General features: G+C 32.2%; 4 protein-coding genes across 6 annotated transcripts; 2 read left to right on the forward strand and 2 right to left on the reverse strand.

Annotated features, from left to right (window-relative positions):
* Positions 1–541: 541 nt before the first annotated feature.
* LOC107928377 (leucine-rich repeat receptor-like protein kinase PXC2) lies at positions 542–2,266 on the forward strand. The gene has a single exon (XM_016859589.2). The coding sequence runs from the start codon at positions 609–611 to the stop codon at positions 2,064–2,066; it is 1,458 nt and encodes a 485-aa protein (XP_016715078.1). The 5' UTR covers positions 542–608; the 3' UTR covers positions 2,067–2,266.
* Positions 2,267–3,753: 1,487 nt separating this feature from the next.
* LOC107928349 (vacuolar protein sorting-associated protein 9A) lies at positions 3,754–11,287 on the forward strand. Of its 3 annotated transcripts, none has more exons than XR_001692601.2 (8): positions 3,754–4,033; positions 4,392–4,539; positions 4,640–4,810; positions 5,958–6,137; positions 6,864–7,173; positions 7,279–7,498; positions 9,334–9,464; positions 11,139–11,287. XR_001692601.2 is itself a non-coding variant. In XM_016859547.2 (7 exons), exons 1-7 carry the CDS (start codon positions 3,942–3,944, stop codon positions 9,338–9,340), a joined length of 1,128 nt encoding a protein of 375 aa, XP_016715036.1. In that variant the 5' UTR covers positions 3,754–3,941; the 3' UTR covers positions 9,341–9,532. The 3 variants fall into 3 exon arrangements, 1 of the variants encoding a protein (XP_016715036.1); XR_005917068.1 differs by having other exon boundaries at positions 11,145–11,287; XM_016859547.2 differs by lacking the exon at positions 11,139–11,287 and having other exon boundaries at positions 9,334–9,532.
* On the reverse strand, positions 7,562–12,444 carry LOC107928348 (PHD finger protein At1g33420). Its single transcript, XM_016859546.2, has 5 exons — positions 11,187–12,444; positions 10,655–10,757; positions 10,313–10,531; positions 8,635–9,243; positions 7,562–8,537 (listed from the first exon to the last, which is right to left on the reverse strand). Exons 1-5 carry the CDS (start codon positions 11,545–11,547, stop codon positions 7,712–7,714), a joined length of 2,118 nt encoding a protein of 705 aa, XP_016715035.2. The 5' UTR covers positions 11,548–12,444; the 3' UTR covers positions 7,562–7,711.
* Positions 12,445–13,815: 1,371 nt separating this feature from the next.
* On the reverse strand, positions 13,816–20,375 carry LOC107928315 (probable beta-1,3-galactosyltransferase 8). The gene is made up of 9 exons (XM_041098960.1): positions 20,217–20,375; positions 19,842–20,070; positions 18,859–18,923; positions 18,563–18,765; positions 17,257–17,514; positions 16,295–16,382; positions 16,076–16,201; positions 14,684–14,793; positions 13,816–14,107 (listed from the first exon to the last, which is right to left on the reverse strand). Exons 2-9 carry the CDS (start codon positions 20,016–20,018, stop codon positions 13,959–13,961), a joined length of 1,176 nt encoding a protein of 391 aa, XP_040954894.1. The 5' UTR covers positions 20,019–20,070; positions 20,217–20,375; the 3' UTR covers positions 13,816–13,958.
* Between the last annotated feature and the right edge of the window lie 2,184 nt (positions 20,376–22,559).

Below are 22,559 nucleotides of genomic sequence, written 5' to 3' on the forward strand. Positions count from 1 at the left end.
TAAGAGTAGATTACACCGATTTATTACCGAAACAGTACACACTGTCTAAAACACCTAGAACCAGTGTAGAATTGACTACACAATTTTTAACCTCAAAAATTTTAAAACTTTATTTTAAGCCCAACATCAAATTCTTGATTTCGCGTAAGGAATCACACTCATTATTATTTTTTGATATTCTTCATGTCCATATTGCAGTTAAGAGATTCGTGGTTATCTCCCCCAATAATATCATCTTTAAAATTTAGACCTGTATTTTCTTTTTAAAAATATAATATGTCTAATCATTGCATCCAATACTACTTGATATTTGTATACAAAATCATATACAAATTTACGTGTTAAGTACGCATAGTTGAATTTGCATATATAACATATGCATGCGTGTCGTTCTCCTCTTTCGGCTATTATCCAAATACATGTAATCCATACACCACTTTTAGCCAGCTTTCAGCCCCATGGTTTGACCTTCAACACTAGCCGACACCCTTGAATTGACCCACCTCATTTACTGTCCTTAGCCACCTTAACCACACACCCACACTTACAATAAAGCCCTCTTTTAATCGACACACAACACAAAATCCCCTTCCATTTCTCACAAAACCATGAAGAAGAACAACCACCTTTCTCCTCCACTACCATGGACGACCCCTTTCATTATTCTTTCAATCCTGACCGTCCATTCCATCAAGATCACTTCAGCCGCTTGCCATGTGGATGATGAAAAAGGCCTCTTAGCCTTCAAATCGGGTATCACCCAGGATCCGTCAGGCATGCTCAGTTCATGGAAATCGGGTACGGATTGTTGTAATTGGGCGGGTATAAATTGCCGTGAAAACAATCGGGTCACCACTATTTCTCTTTACGGGCAAGTTGATAAACCCGACAGCTACTTGACGGGTACTATCTCTTCTTCCCTTGTAAAAGTCCAAAATCTAGACGGTATTTACTTTGTTAACCTAAGGAATATTTCGGGTCCTTTTCCGGATCTTCTTTTCGGGTTACCCAAACTCTTATATGTTTACATTGAGAACAGTAAGCTTTCGGGATCCTTACCTGTGAATATTGGTAAGTTAAAACAACTTGGGGCCTTGAGTCTTGAAGGGAATCGGTTCACTGGATCCATACCGAGTTCTATCTCTGAGTTGACTCAGTTAACTCAGTTGGTTCTTGGGAAAAATGAATTCTCCGGTCATTTCCCGGCGGGGATTAAACAGATTAGGAACCTTAGTTACCTGAGTTTAGAACAAAACAAGCTGATGGGTACCATTCCGGATATTTTCAAATCGTTCACCGACCTTAGAATTCTTAGACTTTCCCATAATGAATTTTCGGGGAAAATCCCAGAATCAATATTGTCTTTGGCACCGAAATTGGCGTACCTTGAGTTGGGCCATAATCGTCTGTCAGGGCAAATACCGAGTTATCTCGGAAAGTTCAAAGCATTGGACACTTTAGATCTTTCATGGAATTCATTCACTGGGGTAGTACCTAAAACATTTTCAAACTTAACCAAAATTTTCAACTTGGACCTTTCTCACAATTCTCTAAACGACCCATTTCCCCAAATGAATGTGAAAGGCATTGAATCACTGGATTTATCGTATAACAACTTCCATCTCAAAGAAATCCCAAAATGGGTCACTTCATCTCCGATCATATATTCACTCAAGCTAGCAAAGTGTGGGATTAAAATGAACTTAGACACTTGGAAGCCAGCGGAAACTTACTTTTATGACTACATTGATTTATCGGAGAATGAGATAACAGGTAGCCCAGTTGATTTATTGAATCGAACGGATTTCTTGGTGGAATTTAAGGCTGCCGGGAATAAGTTGAAGTTCGATTTGGGGAAATTGAGAATCGTTAAAACACTGAAAGAGTTGGATATATCACGGAATTTGGTGTACGGCAAGGTTCCTGCGGCGATTAATGGGTTCAATAAATTGAATGTGAGTTATAACCATCTGTGCGGGCAGCTTCCCAAGAACAAATTTCCTGTTTCTTCATTTGTGGGAAATGATTGTTTGTGTGGACCTCCATTATCGCCTTGTAAACTGTAGCTGGTTAACAAGTGTTTGTGGAAATGTCACTGAGGTTAATATAATCAATAAAAGTGTTTGTGAAAATGTCACCGTGAGTTAGAAAGATCAATAAAATTTTGGTGCTACTGCTTTTTTAAGCTAAAATTTCTGTATTTGATGTGTACTCCTCTTGCCTTTGGCAAGAACAGAAATATTGAATAACATTTAGTGTTTCGTCATTTTTGTATTTTGAGTTGTTGTAATCTTAATAATGCTAGCCACGGGTTAAAATGGGCTTTATGGATTTAAGCAATATTCTTCCTACCATATCTGCGGATGAGACTGGTTGGACAGAAAATTCATCGTGTATCGATTCAATTAGAGAGGTTAGATAAGTTAATCTATGAAACGATTAAATTGAACTTAAAATCGATTAAAATAACAAATGAATGGATTTTTCTCTATTTAATTTTTATTTTTATGCATTATTTAATGATTTATTTGATTAAATTAATTAGATCGATTAAATTAAAAATTGATAATTTGATTGATTTGATCACCAATTCATTCTGAAATCTTTAGATTTTGAGGCATATAATAGGTTTATGGTCAAAATACAATATTTTGTTGTTAGTCTCTATAATTTAATTTAATCATTTTAAACTTGTTTTTTTCGAATTTTGAAATTTTTGTCTTGACCAAAATGACAATAGTTGAATTGATTAAGTTAAATTGTGATATTTAAAAAAATTACGCAACAAACATACTATCACATGTTAAATGTTATTTATAAGCTTATTATTTTCACATAATACACATGAAAAAGTGACATTATTTTAGTTAATACATTTAACGACCACCAATTGGGTCAGAATTGAAATTTCAAAATTCGAAAAGTACAATGACTAAAAATGACTAAATTTAAAACAAGGATTGAACCACAACTTACAAAATCAATAGCAGAATGTAGTTTTCAAATTTTGAGATTTATATTCTAACCAAAATATAACTATTAAATTCATTAAATCTAGCCACTATTTCTAAACTTTAATATGACATATATATTATCACATTTGTAATGTAATTAAGCACGAAGCCATAAAATTGAATTGAGGTTAGAGATGAATCATAAATTTTTTGGAGCCAAAGTGTAAACTTACAATTACACTAACTTATAATTTTTTTAATTTTGAAAGGGCTACAAGAGAATTTCACCATTTTGGGGGCCAAGGCCACCATCTACCCTCTATGTTCCTTGAATGTAATGTCAGATTACCATTTTTAAATATTACCCCCCAAAAAAATTAGTTATTTGAAACGTGGATGATTGAGTCAAAATTAAAATTTTAAAATTTGACAAATACATGGACTAATAATGATCAAATTGAAGAACATGCACATAGTATGTGACTAATTGCAAAATTTAACAAAAGGATTTAATTGCTACCATTGGGACAAGGACTAAAACTTTATAATTAAAAAATTACAAGGACTAACTTTCACCAATTCAAAAAGTACAAGGCCTACAATAAACTAAATTAAAGTACATAGATTAAATCCACAACTTCCCCATAGGAGAAGGACCAATAGCACAATTTAACTAAACAAATTGTTTTGCGAAATGACCGCAATTTTTTATGCACTATGACTGCGTGCTCCGCATCACCGCATCACGTGATAAAAACCTAACAGTCCAACATTACATAAAAAACTAACTCGGTGTGAAACTGATTGGTTGCTACTTTGACTTAAGATTTTTCTATTTCTCGGCTCTGTTTATCTATGGCTTCGTTCTTATTTCAGTTTCTATTTCTTCATCAGAATCTATCAGATTCTAAAGGCGACTTTGATTCGTTTGTGATTCAAATTCAATCAAGTATTTGAGATTTTTGTTTATATCATTCAATAAAAGAAATGGAGACCGTCACACACTCCTCGCCGTTCGATTCTTTTCTCGACCGAATGCGAAACCCTGCTTCTCTCGATCTCGTTCGCTCCATCAAGAGGTTTTTCTCTCTCCATTTTTTTGTTTAATTTAGTAATTTAGTTCGCTTTTAAGGTTTTGTAATGAATTTCTGTTATGTTTGAAACTATGAATTTGGATTTGATTTGATATGTATATATCGTAAGAATGAAATACATGGAGATGGAAAGTATTCATAAATTCCTTAGTAATTTCAAATTCATTGCTAAATAGGCATCAAATCTATAGATTTGAGAAATAATCACGGATGCTTTGTAAGTTATCATTCAATTTACGCTATTTTTAAGTCCAAATTTTAAAATTCAACTTCTCAAATGCTACTTTAGGTTTTATATATATATAGATATAGGTTTTGAGTTACTGATTTTCGTTGATTTCAGCTTCATTGTATCGTTTTCATATACTGCGTCAAACCCTGAAACCGATGGGAAAAGAATACAAGAGTTTTTCCAGACAATGGAAGATGCTATAAGGGATCATCCTTTATGGGCATCCTCGTCCGATGATGAAACTGATAATGCCTTGGAGGTCATCTTCCACTTGCTATTACTTTTCTTTTATTTCTCCTAACTATTTCGTACTTAATAATGACAATCTTTTTTTGAGAAATATGTGTTAATTACTGCAGGGTCTAGAGAAATATGTGATGACCAAATTACATTCTCGGACCTTTGCTTCCACTCCTGAGGATGTCAAGATTGATGCAGAGATCTCAGAGAAGATATCCTTATTGCAAACCTTCTTGAGGCCTCAACATTTGGACATACCATCTGCACTTCAAAATGAAGCTGCATGGCTGGTATGTCTGTTTTTCTCATTATGAAATAATTGTGGGAATTTTTTTTAGTGATTAGTTCTACTGATTTGATGCTTAGCTTACAGTAATACATGTGGTTATTTAGTGCAATGTTAAAGCATTGTATGTGGATTTTGATGGGACTAGTTATTTTCAGCCCAGCTCACCTGTTATCTGGTTAATTGTCAATATAGGAATGACTCTAGGAGTATTTTTCACTTTGTTATATGAAGCTTACTTTGTTACATTCTAAAAGAGAAAGTCTTTGAAAAAAGAAATGATTCTAGATACCGTGACAGAATGTAGTTAATCTATTCAATCTTTTACTATGGGGGGGACAAATTGGTTAAAAAAGATTCACTTGCTTTTGCAAAATTTTACATCCTCAAAAGTTCACAATTTTATGCTTCATCGCTTCAAGTAAATGATCAGTGGTTCATAACATTGAAATCATCTAGATGTACTGCATGAATGGACTAGTGTTTAATACTTTTCTCCTCAAAAGGCAATAAATCATATAAAACTTACTTTTTACTTTCTAAAAGAGAAAACCTTTGAAAAAGGAAATGAGTCTAGATATTGTGACAGAAAGTAGTTAATCTACTCAAAATCTTTTTCTATGTTTTTTTTCTTGGGGGGGGGGGGGGACAAAATGGTTCAAAAAGATTCACTTGCGTTTGCAAATTTTTACATCCTCAAAATATCGTGATTTTATTTTCAGATTGGTTCATTCCAATCTCTTAATCCGTGGTTTTAGAAGCTTACATGTAGTTAAACTAGTTATGAAACTTACTTGTATTTGGGGAAAGGGTTAATATAGATTGTGGACGATATCAAATGTGAGTTAGGGAATACACATCATCTTCTTACATTCTGCATCATCAGGTTTTCTAAAATCTGCATCAGAGTCCTTTCTCTCATGAAGAATCATCGAAACAAAATTTCATATCTTGGCAATCAATGGAGGATTAGGTTGCTTTTTGACTCGGTTTGATTATGATTGTATTGTTCTGTTTATGTTTTCGCTGAACATGTCAATGCATTGGAAAATTCATTTCTGGTCTTCGTTTTCATTCTGTTTGCCTAGGTATTAGTTATGTGATGATTCTTCCTCCTAATAAGTGGTAATACTTTTCCTTCCGTCTTTCAGCTTGCAGAGAAAGAATTAAAAAAGATCAATGCTTTCAAAGCCCCTCGCGAGAAGCTTCTTTGTATCATAAATTGTTCTAGGGTCATCAACAATTTACTGCTCAATGCTTCAATTTCAGAAGATCATGTTCCAGGAGGAGCTGATGATTTTCTTCCCGTTCTTATATATGTTACGATCAAGGCAAGCTCTCCTTGGTAATAAGCCATTCTGCGAATCATCATTCTCATCTCAATTTGTGGATTCTTATCTCACATTTCAATCCCAGTCCCATTATTGCAAAGTTTGATGTATGCTGGGTTCAATTTCGTTTTCAATTTCATCATAAAATCTCTGAGAATTTATGGTCATTTTTCTCTAGTCTTAACTTCGATTACATTTTTGAAAATGCACCAAGCGTTTTACATCCTGAAAATTCTTGATCTTTTTAGTTCCTCATTCCAACGTAGGTAGATGATTGAAGTATCATGCCTAGTCTGTCATATTTGCATATTTCCTTAACCTTCTATTTTTCTTGGTGTCATCAATTTCTATACCCCCAAGTTCTTTGTGGAAACAAATCTTTTATCCCTCTTGTGGATGGTTGCGATTATTTCTCTAGCAGTCGCTCCTCGTCTTTTTTATCTTTTTGTGTGCACATTAGTGGGTTTTGGTTGTATCACTTGATCACAGATTCTTCATTGTGATGAACAAGAAAATCCATCAATTCGGGATTTAGGACTTCATTGGCATGTGCTTTAGGATTAAGCTTTACTTTCTTTGGCCTAGGATTATTCTTTACTTGTTTCTCTTTTTGGCTACATACTCAATCCAGTCTACCATAAGGTGCTGGTTGTAGATTATTATGTTGATTTGAAGACTTAATTATCACTTTCTCACTGATGTTAGCTAGTTAAATCTCATGGACAGGCCAATCCTCCACAGTTACATTCCAACCTCAAATTCATACAGTTATACAGGAGGCAGTCGAAACTTGTCTCAGAAGCTGCTTACTATCTCACAAATCTTGTTTCAGCCAAGTCTTTCATTGTAGACTTAAACGCCAAATCACTTTCTATTGAAGAAAGTGAATTCATGGAGAGTATGGAAGCGGCAAGGTTGGTTAATAGAGTGCCACAAGAAACCGTAACCACCATCAATAAGAGATCAATATTCGGAAAACTGATGGATCCTGGTCCATCAACACCGGTGCACTTGAAAACACAAACTAACGTTAATGGTGAGTTCGATATCCATGGTTCTATATTGAGTTCTTTATCCTTGTATGTATACTCGAATAAATTTGTCTAATTTTTTATCTTTGATATGCCCATTCTTGTTTCAGGTGGATCAAACTATCCTTACATGGAAGCCGAAGCTGGTGAACTAACAGTCGGCGATGTGGAGAGATTGCTTAGTTTGTACAAGGATGTAGTAACAAAATATACCAGTTTGTGCAACACTGTTAGACACCTTTCTGTTTCCAGAACACAAAGACATGATGGATTGTTAAGAGAACCCAATGGAACACACAAAGACACTTGTAGCAAGGAGACGGAAAAAAGGTAAAGAAAAAAGTTCTTTTGCAATTTTTACCAGTTTGTCTAAGAAAAGATTCTTTACCCAAATAAATAGAATTTTTCTTAGTTTCATTAATATATATGTCGAACAAACAGCAATATAGTACAACAAAAGGTGGGAGAAAAAAAAGCCCTATATTAACAGTCTCCCCTTTTTTAAGCTATTTACGTTGTTTACACACATTGCACTACATACATTCATCGTACTATCAAGGTAGTAGTAACTTGAGAACCTTCATTACTTCCCAAGTTTCCCCTACAAGAACTGTTGAGCTGTTGAGAAAAATTTCTAGCTTCCCTTCCAGAATTAGTAATGGTTAAATATTTCTTGTGAAGGGACTTTGTACATCTCATGCATATGAACATTGAAGGTATTGCATCGGCATTGTCGATCCCAGCACACCTTGTGTGTTGCCAAACACTGCATTTATCACAAGCCAACATTCTTTCACCATCATCATCCTTGGCCCCACAAACACAGTCAACTGTCCAAATTTCTGTTCCCCTCTCCATTCGAAACCGATTAAGGCCATGTCTTGATGTACATTTGCCTCGCACTCGAACTGAACCAGTTGTGCCAATCAACAATTTCAGGGTTATGCTGTCTTCTACAGAACCATAGTCAGGTAGGTCCTCAATTTGAAGCCTCTTAAACATGGCATATACATCTTCAAAAACTTTTGTAGCTTCAGTTTTAAGGTCGCCGACAGTAGCACTGAGAGGTAAAATGATGAGCTCGGGCGGTGGAACTGGATCATCTTTAGTAGGGTTAGAAAGCTCTAAATGACACCAAACACAAATAGCGCAGGGATTGTGAGCACTTGGTTTGTAGTCTTTCAAAAATTGCTTGCAATCAAGAAGTTTAGTAGCCAAATCCATCACGCGTTCCCTTGTTGCATGAGGCCTGTATGCCGACATGGTTTCAGGGTCGAGCAAAGAATCTAACATATATCTTAGATCACCCTTGATGTGCTCTTCCGATGGGCAATTTGAGTCGTAGAGCAAAGAACAAGGAGTCTGAAGCCTGTTTGCCATAATAGCAACGAGACATGTTAGCTTCAAAGATGTGGCAAAAACACAAGATAGTAACCAAACCAAAATTTTATTTGCCTTTGCCTTACCTGAACTCGATATCACTGGAATTCAGATTGGAACGTGCCTCAACTACCTTTCCATTGGGTGCCAATTTCCCTCTCAAGTGTTTAAGGCAGTAATCAAGTAGTTCAGGGGATCCTGCCTTGCACATGACACCCTTAAGAGCACGCCTACTCACCCAGTTAGGACCTGGTGCTGCAGCCATGAGCACTTTAATCATACCTTGCTGCAACTTCTCTACATCATTTCTTGTCCACGCACACAATACATTAGTGGAAGATTTTGACATTTTAGATGCTTTAGGCATTGAGGCCTTGTGGCTGTCAGTAATTAGTCTTAGGAGGAATGAAAACAAATCTCTAAACGTTGAAAGTTCCAAACATGATAAGGATTGATAAAAAGCAACAATGTTCTGAAGGCGAGTTCGGGATTTATTCCCTTGAAACAGAAGTGCTGACAAAGGCATATTCGAAAGGTCATCCACTGCTCTCTTGTAAGCATCTTGTGTGAGGGCATAACTTCCTGACCCAAACTCATAACCCCAATTACCATACCAGGAATGACCTCTGGCAATTGCATGTAGTGGCCTGTATTCCATACCATATTTCTTTGATACATCCATCACAGTTACCTTCCTGTTCAACAAAAAAAAAAAACCCAATGTTTTGAGTACTATAAATAAGCACAATAATGTTGCAGTAACCTTTTTGTGTGTGTGTTAACAGGTCATGAAAACAAATATATGGACACGATGATGGCACCCAAGGCATGCACAATGATAGTCTGAAGCTGAATGGACAAAGTAAAATATAGGGATCGGTCTTTTCCTTTTTCTCTTTGCCATCTTTGACATAATGTAAGTAGAATTTTACCAGATGGAATTACCTAACAGTAATAATATCTAATGGTCCTATTTTTACTTAACATTTTGAACATCTTTCACTATTGCTTAAATCCAAAACAGGAAATTATATGATAGAGAAAATATAAGGGAAATAATTAATCAAAAGGGTCAATATAACTAAACTGGCAATTAGGTACATTAAAATTGACAAATGTACAAGTTTGATGACATGAAACTATAAAATTATACCATGACACCACCTTTAGGTGTCAAGGTTATGAAATTTTGATGAAATACAAGCTCAAAGAACAAAAAGAACCTAATTGCCATAAACTTGACAACTAAATCCATTTTGATCGTAGAAATTGACAATGTAAACGTTCAATGACGTAACACTATAAGATTGTACCCTGTCATCACCTCTAGGTGTCACATTATCAAACTTTGATGAAATACAAGTTCAAAGACCAAAATGAACCTAATTGTCAAGTTCAGATAACAAAGTGAACCTACTTGCCATAAATGCAACAACTAAATCCATTTTGACCCTTGAAATTGACAAATGCATAAATTTAATGATGTGACACTATCAGATTGTACCACTTCATCACCTTTAGGAGTCAAATTATCAAATTTTGATGAAATTCAAGTTCAAACACCAAAATGAACATAATTACCATAAACTTGACAACTAAATCCATTTTGATCCTCTAAATTGACAAATGTATGTCATCACCTTTAGGTGTCAGATTATCTTCATCCAAGTTCAAAGACCAAATGAACCTAATTGCCATGCCAAGTTCAGGGTACAATATTTATATTAACTCTAATCAAAATGAAAAGAGGTAGAGGGCACAAACCTGACAGATAAAACAGTACATAATCTATCCCAGAAGTTCATGATATGAAAACCAGAGAGAAACTCAGAGCCTCCTTCTCTACCATTAACAGTGAGAAGATGGCCATAACCATTAGAATGAACAACACCATGCAGCAAATGAGTATTATTATCTTCCAACTGTGAATACCCCCATTCTTCAACATCAACATCATCTACTCTATTACAACATTTGCATCTCCTGTGTCATTAAACATATCAATCAATTCCTCAATTTACACTTCAGATGGCACTGTTAAACAGAAAAAAAAAAGAAGGAAAAAAACCCCAAAATTGAAAACAAAAAAGTTTAAAAAATCTTGACCTTGAATCTGAGATATGGTGAGGATTGGCGCAAATCCCATTATCACAAGAAGACTTTATTATAAAATGATATCTCTTTTTGCAAACTGGATGGCCGCTCCAACCTTTTGTTTTTTTCATTGTTCAATCCATCAAAAATTCACATATTAATTACACATTAGCTTTGTTATTTCTATAATTATGAAGTAACTTGAGCTTAAATCATATTTAAATACTAGAACTGAAGACATAAATCATTTGATACTCCACAGATAATTCAATCTGGATAATTTTTTAAAAAATTAATAAACATGTATATAAAAAAAATTTCCATTAATTTTTCTAACAAAAATAGTTCACCTAAAAATTTCTCTATTTTATTTATAATTTTTAAGTTCGTTCTATGTGTGCTCTTTTTAATTAGAGCTTAGTTATTCTAAAGGATTTTTTTGGTTAGTTTTGAATTTTTTTTTTCAAAATAATGGACAAAAACCAAACATGTGAAGCTACAGTAGACTTGACTCGAACCGGGTTGAGAAAGCGAGTAAACTCACCAACGACACGGCACTGGTCACAATACACAGATCTAGATGATCTAGTGACATCTTCCTCGATGATATAAAGCGACACGACGATCGGCGAAGGATCGTTGGCGTCCGGATCAAAACCGCCAAATCTAAACAGGATCTGCCACGTCATAAGGCAAGGAAGGACAGGCGGAGCAAAGGCCGTCGTGAGTCGAGCGTTAGCAGAGAGGAAGCTCCGAACAGCGTCACGGAAAGGCTTCCCGGAAGAGGAGGCGGCGATAGAAGGTGAAGGAAAAGCGAGGAAATCGGAGAGGTCGGCACCCGCGGTGATCCTGTTAGACCTACGACCCCTCTTGAGTGGCCTGGTTATGCCGTGATTCTCAACCATTAGGTAATGTTTCCTTCAATTTTGTTGGGTTTTTTTTTTTTGGGTGATTTGGGACAGTGATAGAGTAGCGAGTTTAAAGTCCTCTTTTAAGCTTTTTCTACAAACAAAAATAATAGTGAGTCGACTCGAGTCCTACTGGAATTAGAACTAGGGTTTTTATTGTTAAAATATGACTCAAGTTCCCATACTTTTTAAATATTTAAAATTTAATCTCGATACTTTTCAAGTTTTAAAATCTAAGTCCACCGGTAAATTTCGACTAAAATTATATATTATTTAAATTTTGCAAAAATAAATTTAAACCCTCTCGGAATTTTAAAAATTTTATTTTAATCTTATAATTAGTGCCTAAAAAAGAATAAATTTGTGTTTCTTCGCCTCACTCCATTGAGTTTCTAATTTTTTATGATAAATTTAGTAATATTTTTAGTTTATTTTGGTAAGTTATACAAAGTAGTATCTAAATTTGATAAAAATAAAATGTTAATATGGTGAAAAGTAAAATGATTATAATATCTAATACAAATTTACCATTCAACTTACTTTGCTTTTCCTAAATTTTGGTGATCAAGATTATCCTAAATTTAAAAATATCTTGTTAAAACCCAATCCTACTTTGACTATGTCTATTTTAGATCAATTTCCCGTCCCCTATCATCATTTTTTACTGATGTTACACCAATGAAATAAAATTTTAACTGAAGTTAACAATTGGAAGGGAGAGCAAAACTCAAATTTAACCGAAAAATAATACAATCAGCTTTTCAATTTTGGTTTAATCGATGAGGTGGTTTTGTTGGTTTTGTCTTTGGTTTAGTTGAAATTGAATCGACTGAAAAAATCAACTTATTATATTATTTTTAATTATTTAACCAAATCCATGTTGGTCCGGTTTGAACAATTTTATCAATGAAATTTGATCAATTTGGTTTTGATGTGCTCAAGTCGCTTGTAAAGAAAACGACCGAACAGACCGACTAAGCTGATTGCTCACCCTTGAACCTAAAATTTGAAATTTGAAAAATGGAGAGATTAAGTTCCTAAAAATAAAAGTAAAGGGATTAAATTCCAAATGTTTAAATAGTACAGGGACTTAAAGTAGATTTTAACCCTTTTTTGGCCTTTTTAGTATTTCTGTTTTGGAGGGAGACTTTGGCGGTTCTTTTTTTTTTTTGGGTAATAGGCGGTTCTTTTTCCTTTAGTCTTTATTCGTAATAAATTATAAAGCCTTATCTACTTATTTAAATTATTGATTAATTAATTATCTGACACGAATTTAAAAAAAAAAATCAACTGGACTTCATTAATCCATTAATTTGTTAACCTAATCTAAACTCAGTCCAGTTAATTTAATCATAAAAAATAGTTAATAATTTAAATTTGTACAACTCGAGCTTAAATTAATTATATAATTTTTTATTCTAAAAAATATTTTTGTTCATCAAAAACAATGTCGCAATTCGCAAACATCTATACTAATATTTCCATATAAAAAATTACCTATGTTATGATATTTGATATACGGTGCATAAATCCTATGTTAATATATTTTGATATAAATTTTTGGTCCAACTAATTAAATCATCGATTCTCAATTTAATCGGTAAATAGTTTAAAGTAAAAAAATTATTAAAAATAAAAATTATTAAAAAATATATAAAAATGATTTAATTGATTTTCTTACTTCTCATGTTATCAAATTATAAATTAATACCTCGATTAAATCACGATCTAATTGATTGATGTGATTCAAAAATATTACCCCATAGTAAACCATAAGTGACTTCATCAATTTTCTCAAATTTGCAAATTTTCTCCAAATATTTATTCAATTTTTAATCTATTTTGATTAAAAACAAAACAAAGAAGGCACTCAAGTGTGAAACTGTGAATGCAAGGGAGCAAGGGGGAGGTAAAGGTTTGTCCCTAAAATAAAAATTTGCAATTTAATTCCCTTAAAAATTATTATATTATAATTTTATATATATTAAAATTGTATTTTAATATTCAAAAATGAAAAAAAAATCATTTAACCTTTTTCAAAAATAATAAAATAATATTTTAATTTTTCAAAAATTTATAATTAAATTCTAATTTTTTCTTAAAACATTTCTATAAATTTCCCATGAAGGCTGTAATTTTTAAAAGAAATAATAATATCAGAAATTGAATTATTAAATACAAACTAAACTCAACCGTTTAATTGTGCTTTCAATTCATCATCTGCATGCCACTGATTTTAATAAATATAAATGGTCAAAAAAAACATTAAAATAATTTAATAATAATAATAATAATAATAAAAGAAGTATGCAAAGTGTCGAAAGTTCTTGAAGTAATTTTACTACTTAATAATAATAAATTTGAAGGATAATAAAAAGCAGATGAGGAGGTAGGACTAGGGAGGCAACTTAAAAATCAGATTTCCAAATACCAGAATCGCCTTCTCCACAAGAGTTGTGCACGTATTTCATCTTCTCCACCGACTTACACACTCCACTGCACGACCAATCAAATGATGCCACGCATATGTTCCCCGCTTGTGCCTTCCATTCACAATCTTCAAGCGTTCCCACATTTTATTAAAATAATATTTTATTAAAACACTAAAATTAAATCTTTAAACTTTATTATGTCCATCATAATATTAATTTTATATAAAGTATGAAAAAGATAAAATTAGCCTTATAATAATATAAACTATATTTATATATAAAAAATATTTAAGTAATGGGTCGACTCGTGACATATATTCAATCAGAAGCTTAAATATAAATATAGATATAAAATATAAAAGAATATAGTTATTCTCACAATAATAAAATTGACTTTTATAAAAATGTATTTTAATATTTTTTTAATTGAATTAATATTCGATTGACTCATAATATAAATTTAATATTACAATTTAATATTTAATTTATTATTTTGATACTTAATTTTTTTTATTTTTTAACTATTGTTTTCATCTTAGTTTATCAAAAAATAAAGTTGTCTATATGAAATATGTTTTTAAATACTAAAGTAAAGACAAAAGAAAAATCTAAGTTTGGGATGCCAAATTATGATTAAAGTCAAAAGAAAAAAGAAGAATTAAAGTTGACAATGAAGGTTGATCCACTGGTAAAGGGCGTACCTGGAGGGGTCCCACAACACATGGAACGATCGTCCACGTGTTCAACTTCCAACCCGATCAACCATGATCCTAACGACACGTCTTCATTGGCGTATCTGTGCAAAATGGGCCTGCCACACCCAACCCCAATGTCTCATTTCAATTCTCAAATAATTTACTATATGTATGAATAATGGTTAAATTACTTGGCAGATCTACAATGTTGAATCAAATTTCTCTCTATACTATTAAAAATAATTAAATAAATTTAAATTATAATAAAATTAATATTTATTGTATAAATGGTGTCTTGAAATTTTTTATTTTTTAATTGTCAATTTCAAATAAAATATTTTATTTATAGAATCATAAAAACTTTAAAAATATTAACTCTGTTAAATACTAAATGTTAACTCCATTTCAAATTGGTCCTATTTAATTATTTTTAATAACACATGGACTAAATTGATCTATTTAATAGTAAATAGATTAATTTGACCAAATTCCTATAATAAAAGGATCTCACAGATATATTCACCTATGGGTAATTGAAACTAGAATAAAACTAATAAAAAGCATGAATATACAAAGAACCGAAATATAACACCACTAAACTTATCCATGGCAACTTTGCATATTGGGACTCGACTCTAATTACTCAATGACCTATGACTTTAGCCTTTACTAACAATGCAACAGCCTCATTGGCTATATAGATCTATATACTATTGGTGAAATAAATGATGATGTGTAGGGATGAAGTTAGGAACTTTTTTTTTAGAACGATTGAGATAAAGTTGTAAGTTTTTGAAGGGATTGAAGCTAAAAGTTTTATTTTAAAAGCGTTTAAATTAAATAATCAACTTCTAAGAGGGGGCAATAATACAATTTACCAATTTCTTCAGACGATTAAAAAGCTTAAATTAAATAATAAATATTTGCAAATGACTAAAAATAAAATTTGCCCATTCCACCAAGAGATCAATGTCCTTTTCTACCCTTTTGCTTCGTCCCCAATCATAGATCGTTAAAGATGAAGTCACTTCGATTTATCTATGGCAAGTACATCAAATATAAGTATATATATATAATATATATATATATATATATATATATATGAGCGGAACCTGGTTGGAGGTAGAGGAGTCTTGGTCCCTCAAAGTTTTGAAAAAATTTCATTATTCCCTATAATTAAGGCTTTCAAATGTTTTAAAAATTTTAATTAGACCCTCTAAAGTTCTCATTAATCATTTTAAACTTTATAAAATTTTCAATTAAACCTTCAAAAAGTTTAAGAATTCTTATAAAGCCCCCTAATTTTTTTTAAAAAAATTTCAATTTGATCCCTACATTTTTTGAAAATGTAAAATAATCCCACCAAAACTTAATGAGATGAAGGTTGCAAGCACTCACGAGTTGATGGAAATATAGGCAGCAAGATCCTTGGAAATGCCATAAATTTGACCAGTGGCATGCCTGAAATACTTGTTTCCATCTTCTCCAAATTTCCAGTACTCTGGTTCATGATATTTCACCCCTCTGCATGCCATTGCCATTGCCATTCATATATTTAACAAATAAATAATTCTTCAATCAATTAAGTATCAATTAATTAATACAAAAAAAAATTACTTCTCAGAAAGAACTGGTCCAGATTTCATGCACCCTATGTACACTCTTGGCTTGGATCGGTATTGTGCTAGTGTTGTCGCCAGCATACCTGAATAGCAACCACAAAAACAAAAAAATGTTTGAATGCAAGAAAGGTGTAACTATGGTTTTAGTCTCTCTGCTATGTTGAATTTTGAGATTTAATCACTTTATTTTATTTTGGCTGATTTCTACTTTGTTATGTTATTAATACACTTTAATTGTTACCATTGAAGTAATGGTGCGACTTTTTACTGTAAGAGAGTTGTTCAAGTTATCTTCACTACAATAAAATTAGGATTAATATTTGATACGCTAACAATGTATAATTTTATACATCATCTATGAACAAAATGATGACACAACATTAAAGATGAAGGTAAATGAATTTAATTTTAAATTTTTATGATGGCGTGTCATCATTTGATAACTAACAATGCATAGAACTATACATTACTAGTGTATCAAATATTAACACAAAAGAATTATCAACAAAAAAATACTTATCATTTGAGTATTCTAATATCGTAGAAGTGAAGGGATAAATCAACATTTTATTCTTGGACTTGGATAACTTTTTTTTAGTCCACATTAGTGTTGGAACTTGACTACTTTTTCTAGTTTTGGTCTATGTGATAATGTGGCACGTTGATATAATTCCATGCTTTTACCTAAAAAATTGTAGTGATAAAGCGAGACAATCCCAGAATGTCATATTATCACATGAACCAATATTATGAAAAATTATTAAGTTTCAAGATTAACGTAGACAAAGAAAAGTTTAATATCAAAGTTACGAAAAGCTGCCAAGTTCAATCTTATCCCAAAAGCAAAGGACCAAGCAATCCCAAACTAAAGTAGAAAGATTAAATCTCAAATTTTAAGGGACTAAAACTACAATTAAACCAAAGAAAAATTAGAGAATATTTCATCGTTTTACTTACCCAAGTTGAGATGGACATCATCGTCAACCTTGACATAGAACTCAGCGTCCCACATGGAAACCGCAGTGGAGAAATAGAGTCTGGTCTTGGTAGAGAGTTGATGGTACCCTTCCACATGATTAAGCCTTAGAAAATCCTTATGCTCAGCCTCTTCTTTGTCCAATGCTTTGTCAAGTACACCACCAGTTGTTGCACTGTGCCCTATCACAAATCTTATTACTATCCCTTTCTCTTTCTCTAATTTCTTTAGTTTTTCCCCTGCAAAACAATGTTATAACTTGCTATTAGAAATTTGGGTTAATTTCAATGTTATAATTGAATCCTAAAAGTTTTAGTATGGTATCGATAATTAGTTCTTTTTGTTAGTCTAGGGATTAGCTTAGGCAATGTTGTAAAAATAGGACTTCTGGTCGAAATGGTTAGGCTATCAGTTCAAGGTTCAGCCGGTTGAACTGTCTGTCCAATAATAATTAATTAATATGAGATCATAAAATTGATAAGATTATATACAAAAAATGAACTACAACTTTTTGGTTCCAGATTTGGGGTTTTATTGATTCATAGTGGTTTCCTCTATTTCAGGTTATATACCAACGGTCGACACATGAAATCTCAGTTCAACTAGCCAATTCAATCTGATAACAACTTTAAATTTAGGCACTAAATGTCAACTTAATATGACACAGAGCATATTTAAAATAAATGAGAATCAAATTGTAAATATATATGTACTTACATGAGATGAAGCCAAGAATTTTGTATTGGGGATAGGCTAAAATTTGAAAAAAGGGGGTGGGGGCGGAACTAAAATATTTTGTGCTAAAATGATTTAAATAGAATAAATAATTCTTTAGAAAGATAAAAAAAATGCAAAATTTTCATTTGGCCAAAAATAGAAAGGATTAAAATTGAAGTCTGAATTTACAAGAGGGACTAAAAGAGGATTTATATACTATTTAACTAAGGGAGCCAAAGCCTCTCCCTCCTCCTTAGCTCCGTCTCTAGTACTCACCGCATTGGACAACTTTGATCTATCTGGGTAAAAGTTTTTTTTAGCATGTCAAATTTAAGATGTAGTGAATATAAATATATTCATAATTTAATGCACGTGTCTTAAATATGTTTTATATCAAATTTAAATTAACATTTAACATTTAAAACTTAACGAAAAATTTGATGACTATAATATTAATACTTTGAATATTCGATCAATTATAATGTTTCGAAGTTTAGAGGCTAATTAGATGCAGCTAACCATCCATCATCCATATATATATAAACATGTTAAAAGAGTTAAAATAGAGACCTGTAGGCATCCAAGTTTGGCGAAGGGAGTCTCTTCGTTTCCTGCTGCTAAATGCAGTGTTAATCCCTATAACCACAAAAGCCTTCTGCAATGTGTGGTTTGAATATGATCTTGGTTTTTGCAGTGTAACCCCATTCCCTACACTGCTCATTCGAGACACTGCCAGTTCCATTTCCAAATTGGATATTGTTTTCTCCAGAGACCTATACGTACATAACATGTAATTACCACATAAGTATACATGCATGCATGCATACATACATATATAGATATGGAGAGAGAGTTAAAAAGCTCACTGTATAGCCTTGTGAGTTTTGGAGACTTCTCCCATTATATCTTCTGCCTTTCCTTCACCTAATTTCTGATTACAAACAGGAAAAAAAAATAAAAAATAAACAAATATGTATGTCATGAATCTTGTTGAGGGGTGGTATCACAAGATAGGAGTGCCTGAATACGTGCAATTATGGCAAATTGAAGAGTTTGCGAATGGTCTGACTCGACCCCATCAATGATATAATGTTGTAAGTCATGGAATCGAGTCACACCACGGTAAACCGGATGTTTTGCCTATTTAGGCACTACTAAGATAAAGACAAAAATTTTGTATTGAGAGGTGAGCTAAAATTTTAAAAATTTTGAGGTACAAAGCTAAAAAAATTATGTTAAAATGATAAAAATTGAATAGATAATTCTCTGGAGGGGTAAAAAACGGAATTGTTTTTCATTTGGCCAAAGCTAAAAAGGATTGAAGTTGAAGTCTAAATTTGTAAGAGAGACTAAAAGTGGAATTATCCCGTTTAATCAAGAGTGGGCCAGGGTCTTGTCCCCTTAGCTTCGTCCTTGAGCATTACAAGGCGTTTCCACTCTATGAAGCAGTTAGAACTTTCGATAGAGTCAAGAGGTAACCTCGACTGTAGATAATATCGAACTTGTTGAAGTTCCAATCAACAAATCTGAGCAGGGACTGCGCCAAGGGGTAGGCAGGAGCCTTAGACCCCTCAAAATGGCAAATTATTATTTAGTCCCTTGAAGTTTTTAAAATTATAAGTTAGTTTAATGGTAAAAATGTACTTTGATCTCCCAAAAAATGAAAAGTTTTCAATTTAGTCCCTTCAAAATTCTAAATAACAAGCATATACAAAGATAAAATTATACTTTGACCTCTTTAAATTTTTATAATTTAATTTTGATCCCAAAAATAAACTTCTTCATCCCTAAATTTGAGTATCGTATAATTAGTAACTTTACATATAAAATCGAGTTGAATGTAACATACACGTAATTTGTGATCAAATTCTCCCAATTTATTGCTAGCAGTAACATGGTTCACAATAGGATGATTGTTGTTATGAGATTGAGAAGTCCAAGTTCTGCTAGTTATTAGGGATCCTGCAAGAAAGCTAGCCAGGCACAATACCAGAATTGCTTTCCCCGAAACCGCCTTTCCCCGCATTTTCTCTGACTCCGATTATCAAGCCGCCAATCGATCTGAGCCGCAACGATTACTGCATAACACATACATACATATACACACACAATACACGAAACGGTTGCTGCAATTAGTTAATCATGAAACCAAGTTCTATGCAATTTTAGAGGACTAAACTGAAATTTTACTATTGTATCAGCTTATAAGAGACTAAGAGGGTACCTTTCAAGAATTAGGCAACATGGAATATAAAGCAAAATAAAAAAGAATGATGAAGGTGAATGGTTGCTGTTGGCTAGCTTAGCTAACAACAGCCACTAATATGTTGCAGAAAACACCATATATATGTATGTTACGTATATATATGTATGTATGTATATATATAAAATGTATAAACTGTGTGTGTTTAAATTAAATTACCATGGAAAGAAGGGTATGGCGGTTGAGTCATGTTGTTTTCATGGTTCAACAAACTATTTGCAAAGCTATCAAATAAACTAAAACAACATTTTTGTTTGGGGTAACGTTTACGTTAACATTTACAGCATTTTTCTTTCTTCTGTTTTATGATATTGTGGATCTAACATAGTTAAAACAAAATTCTGAGCACTTATATATGTATGTGTGTGTATATATATATTCGTATATTTATTTTTCTTCCGATCTAATCATCATATTTCATGTTTAGTTTACGAAGATTATACAAGTTGAGCACGTACGGTGAAGTTAGAAATTATTTTTTGGGACTAAAATTAAGTTATGTATTTTTATGAGAATTAAAATACAATTTTATCATTTTATTAACTTATATAGTTATAAATTTTTAATTATCATTTGAGAGGTAAAGGTGCAATTTGACCATTTATTAAGGAGAAAAAATTATTATTTTCCTATTTTAGGGCGCTTTGTCAACTGCCGACCCCCTTAATGCGTCACTTTAAGTTGAGCATTGAGTAAATTAAAAAATTTCCAACTATATTGTTAAAATATATTTTGTATAAATTGGTGTTTTATATTAATTCCTTTGATTTATTTAGTCGAACAGTACTACCAAAATTTATTACTCTTATAAAAGTTAATTCTATTTTTAATTTATTTTACAATACAAAAATTTAAGTTTTATTATATTTTATTTTATTCATAATTTAATATATTTTCTCTCGTAAAGTAGTTTAAATCAACAGTGATTGAAAATTAGTAATAAATAGTTAGCTGTTATATATATACGACTTCTCTTTAGTAAAATTTTTTTGTATTAATCAATATTATTTGTTAATTATAATTTAAATGTAAATTGTACCACTATATAATAAATAGAACAAAATATTAATTATTTCAACTTATAAGATTTTTGTTACTATTAGCGGCGCTTCGACAAAAACGCCGCTAAAGGTAAATGCATTACTGGCGCTTAGCTACAAACGCCACTAAAGGCCAGAGAATTAGTGGCGCTCAGATAAAAACACCACTAAAGATCCGAGCATTAGCGGCGCTTAGATAAAAACGCCGCTAAAGGCCAGAGGATTAGCGGCGCTCAGATAAAAACGCCGCTAAAGGCCAGCTCAGATAAAAACGCCGCTAAAGGTTTAAAAAATCGCTTAGGTTTTTTATGGCGCTTTATATAAAACGCCGCTGATGCTCTACCTTTAGCGGCGCTTTGGCTAAATCGCCGCTAATGCTCGATTTTTTGTGGCGTTTTTATTCCAAACGCCGCTAAAAGTGCCGCTAAAAGCCTATTCTGGTGTAGTGTTTGTTTGATGTGAAAGTCTTTAGACTGTTAAATACATATAAATAGAGATGATATTCTTAGTCGATATGATGTAGATATTGTATTGATTGAAAATTTTGTGTTCAACAATTGCTACAATATTGATAAATTTAATAGTTAGATTATTAAAATATAGCGTACAAAACTAGTTAGATGTAAAACACACTATCCCTATATAAGCTAGTTTTGATTTTCTTCTACGGGTTAATATATCATTTAATACCTGAGTTTGGTTTTAATGTTCAATTTGGTACTTAAGTTCTTTTTTATTATCCCAATTTAGTACTTGAATTTAATTTCAATGTCCAATTAGATACCTAATCAAACAGTCTCGTGTGACCTTATGAATATTTGACACATGTACTATAGTAAAAAACATATACTTAATTGGAATAAAACACACACACACACACTCAAGAATCAAATTGAACATTGAAGCTAAACTCAAATATCTAATTGGGACAAAAAAAAACTCAACTATCAAATTTAAAAATTTGAAGTACCAAATTGAACATTGAAACAAAATTTAGATACCAAGTTGAGAGGAAAAAAACTCAAGTACCAATTTGAATATTGAAACTAAACTCAAATACCAAATAATTAACCCTTTTAATTTCGACTATTTGATTTAAAATTGGATCTAAATTTAGGGGGGTTTGAAGGTTTAATTGGGGGACCTAATGTCGAAGATTTCTTTATGTTTCTAGTTATATATGTTTATAATTAAATAATATATATGTGTGTGTGTGTGTGTCACACCATTGTTGTTAAGCGAGCTAGTAGCTATCCCACACCAA

This window comes from Gossypium hirsutum, chromosome D08 (assembly GCF_007990345.1).
Source record: "Gossypium hirsutum isolate 1008001.06 chromosome D08, Gossypium_hirsutum_v2.1, whole genome shotgun sequence".
In the NCBI taxonomy this organism is placed as follows: domain Eukaryota; kingdom Viridiplantae; phylum Streptophyta; class Magnoliopsida; order Malvales; family Malvaceae; genus Gossypium; species Gossypium hirsutum.